Source organism: Bidens hawaiensis, unplaced genomic scaffold, assembly GCF_021521415.1.
Source record: "Bidens hawaiensis isolate Kalapana, Puna unplaced genomic scaffold, B.hawaiensis_p1.1 tig00029012_1, whole genome shotgun sequence".
In the NCBI taxonomy this organism is placed as follows: domain Eukaryota; kingdom Viridiplantae; phylum Streptophyta; class Magnoliopsida; order Asterales; family Asteraceae; genus Bidens; species Bidens hawaiensis.
Window position 1 is genome coordinate 717 of NW_027494775.1, and position 3,841 is coordinate 4,557.

The 3,841-nt window shown below is 36.2% G+C and overlaps 1 protein-coding gene across 1 annotated transcript; it reads right to left on the bottom strand.

The window, feature by feature from the left end:
* Window positions 1–791: 791 nt before the first annotated feature.
* On the bottom strand, window positions 792–3,228 carry LOC143578085 (trihelix transcription factor DF1-like). Its single transcript, XM_077061750.1, has 3 exons — window positions 2,849–3,228; window positions 1,749–2,491; window positions 792–1,640 (listed from the first exon to the last, which is right to left on the bottom strand). Exons 1-3 carry the CDS (start codon window positions 3,058–3,060, stop codon window positions 925–927), a joined length of 1,671 nt encoding a protein of 556 aa, XP_076917865.1. The 5' UTR covers window positions 3,061–3,228; the 3' UTR covers window positions 792–924.
* Between the last annotated feature and the right edge of the window lie 613 nt (window positions 3,229–3,841).

Below are 3,841 nucleotides of genomic sequence, written 5' to 3' on the forward strand. Positions count from 1 at the left end.
TGTACCGGTATGGTATCGTGTCAATACCAAAACTCAAAACTTTGATACCAATAATACCAAAGTACCAAGATTGCTCATCCTTACACACGTTATCCTGAGTTCACTTATGAAAATAAAGGAAAACAAAGTTTTCCCACAAAGTTTTCCCTTTTCCACTTTTCTCTTCACTTTACTTTCGTTTCAAATTTTTATAATTTGGAAGGAAACGAAGTCTCTTGTTGTACTCTTTATTTTCGCTTCCTTCCTCTTTATTTCTCTCATTTTCTTTTCGTTTAATAAAACTTGAGAACTCCCCTGTTTCTTTTCTTTCTTCCTTCCGGAGTACTAACTATTTTTTACCATAATACCTTATTTTCTTTTTTCCTCCTTTAAATGAAACTTTATAACATAGTGGTTTCAACTTCAGGTTCATCCAAGGAAACATATTAATTATCAACTATAATAAAAATGTTAAAAACTCATAAAAAAAGACTCAACTTATTTTTTTTCTCCTTCAATATATATCAACTTTTTACCATTTAAACCATAAATAACGTATTAAATTTGAAGATTCAAGAAACTAAAAAATTAAATATAAACCCATTTGCACAAACTACAATGCTATTAAGATGCACTCATATAATAATAACTTAGTCTTAATTAAATAACCTAATATGAGTTGTCAAATTAAAGCAACATACTAAACCAATATAAAATAACTTCACAAAAGAAAGAAAAGGAAAATAATTATTAAATTCACAATTCACAAAAACAATTGGTGTTTGATTTACTTTGTAAAAGAATATTAATTAAAAACAGTTTAAGAAAATAATAATAATAATAATATTATGATCATCTCACCTAGTCACCACCCATGTGTCTTGTCTTCGTTCAAACTTTCACCAACCAATCCACAACTCAAACCCGTTTACCCATGACCCACACCTACACAGATACCTTGCTTCCAACACTCTCATACACACCATGTTCATCTTCCTTATTATTATTATTATTATTATTATTATAATTAGTATTATCTTCTTCATCATCTGTATACTCATCATACTCTTCAGTACTCCCATGATCATCCGATACTCGTGGTTGCTGCCCTGGTGTTTGTGTTAGATCACCCACGGTGGCTGGTGGCCGTTGTGGGTCTTGTTTTACTGACGGTGGTGGCCATTGGTTCTCCGGTTGAGCTATGATTGGTGTCGATTTCTCACGGTAAATCGCATCGAGCTGGTCGAAGTATGGGCATGTTTTTGAATCCTCGGGTCTCCTTTTGTTGTTGTCTTTTATTTTCTTGTAGTATTTGTTGATGTTTTCCCATTTCTCTTTACAACGTTTGGCGTTGCGGTTGTATCCGAGGTTCCTCATCGCGGTTGATATCTCCTCCCATAGCGGTCCCTTCGGCACGTTTTCTTGGTATTTGTTGTCGAGTTGTGTTCGGAGGGTGATCAATGCGTTTATCTCGGCTTTTGGCCAACGAGAAGATGGAGATGGACCGCTAGTGTCAAGATTTTTTACCGCTTGTGGCGGTGGTGGTGGTGGTAGAGCGGGTGGTGGAAGTTCGCGGTGTGATGGTGGCGGTGGTTGTTGAATTGGTGTTGGTGTTGGTGTTGGTGTTGGTGGTTGCGCTTGTTGTACTTGTTGCAGTACATCTGAAAAGTCACGAAAAAATATTATACTGAAATGACATTGATGACACTAAAATCACTAACTTTAAATAATATTATTAGCTACAGGGACTAAAAGATTGTTGATTGTACCTGTTGGCTTTTTTCTTGTTTCATCATTAATTATTGGAATAACGTCAACGTTTTTACCGACTAAAGACTGTAAAAACGTGACGATGGCAGCATCCTTCGCTGCCACCATTGATCTCTCTTTAACTAACCGGTCATGTTCTTGATTCCTTTTCGTGAGCTCCTGAGCTCTCCAAGCCTCCTCCTTCGCAGCCCGATCCCTCTCCCGTCTTTCGAGAGTGTCAAGGAACTTCACTTGTAGTTCCTCTTGCTTCGCGATAAGTTCCTTCATCAACTTCTCGAAAAACCCCTCCCACTTTCTCTTCTTGTGCGGTGGCTCATCGTTAGATGTTTCTGACGATGAGCCTGAATTAGTTGACCCAGACATATTCAGTTGCATAAAAGGAAAAGTCCTTTTATGATTCACCGGCAGTGGAGGCATTGCCATAACCGCCGGTGCTGCAACCGAAATCGGGCTAACATTGTTTTGAATCGTATCGGGGCCCGCACCACTATAAGGCGGCGGAACACTTGTATTATCGGGCATGGGCACCAAGACAGGCGGCGGTTTCACGGAAATAGGCGACGGAGAACCAAATGCGCCCCGATGACTTGATTCCAAAGCTTGTAATTGATCGGAAAACCGATAAGTTTTATCCGATTTCAAAGTCCGGCCATCTTTCGTCCGGCGGTGGTACTTATACACGTTCTCAAATTTCTCTCTACATTTCTTTGCACTCCGATTAAATCCAAGCTCCAACATTTTTCTGATACAATAAAAAATATCCTAAAACCTTATTCACATCAAATTAACCTTAAACTTAACGTTAACATTTAACATAAGTAAAACAACAAACATAATTATTCCCGAATCCCGTCCTAATTCAACAAATCAAAATTTCTCAATTAAAAAACAACAAATTCAAATTATAAATTTATAATTCAAACAAAAAAAAACGGCTTCCTACAAAGTCAACTCAAACCGTTGACTTTTCCGGTCAACTAAGTTAGACTACCGATTCATAGATCTCGCCGGAAAATAAGCCAATTCATCACAAACAATTAAAGGGTTTTCAATAATTTATATAATTATACAAATTTATACAAATTATTATTCAAATTACCTGGACACCTCATCCCATAAGGGGCCTTTGAGATTGGAATCACGAAACGCTGCATCCATTTCTGACCGGATTCTAATCAACGCCGACGTCTCTTGCTTCGGCCACCGGTTGCCGCCGGAATTCCGGTCAGCTTCCTCCGTAAACCCACCGTCATCGCCATTTACACCACTGTCATTGCCGGAGTTTACAACAGTCGCCGGAGCTGCTTCCATCGATGTAGATTTTGTGGAAGAAGGAGAAAGTAGTAATAACAATAATAATAGTAATAGTTATTATTATTGTTGTTATTATTATAATATATAAAATGCATCAATCAAAGAAACAAAAGAAGGGTGAATTGTTGAGGGTTATATGTAAGTTGAATTCAATAATTTATTTTGGTTGGGATCTGCCTGTCGATCTCACACCCAGAAAAATAAATATTAATGAAATGTAAAAAGATATTAATTAATTATTAAAGAAATAAAATAAACTTTTTTTTTCTTTTAATGTGGGAATCTTCTGCTGTCATTGTTCGTTCATTGCTTTTTGTTGTGTTATTAAATTTAAGTTGTGTATAAACAAATACTACGATATCATTTTTGTAAAAATATTTGCTTATCATGTGTTTCTTTTCTTTAATAACTCACTCAATTATTTTACATTTTTCTATATCTGTATCTAACCTGTAAAAAAATATGTTTGGATATTATATTGTTACATATCAATGATTCATTGATTCCTTAACCCAAGAAGAAATTGTTTTAGCAGTAGTCCAATGACTTTCTTTAAAGATTGTTGTTAGTTTGTGACAAAATGTCGTGCACAAGTTAGAGTTTTTTCACGGTGGGCTTTATGGTAGTGAATTTTCTCTGGATTGGTGGCAGGTTGGGTCAGTAGTTGTTTGATATTGGGGACGTTTGTGGCCCTTTGCTAATGAATGTACCTTGATGGTAAGACTTTGTTTGGTGTTCAAAGAAATCAATGATTTGTTAAGTTCGTTCTAAAATATCT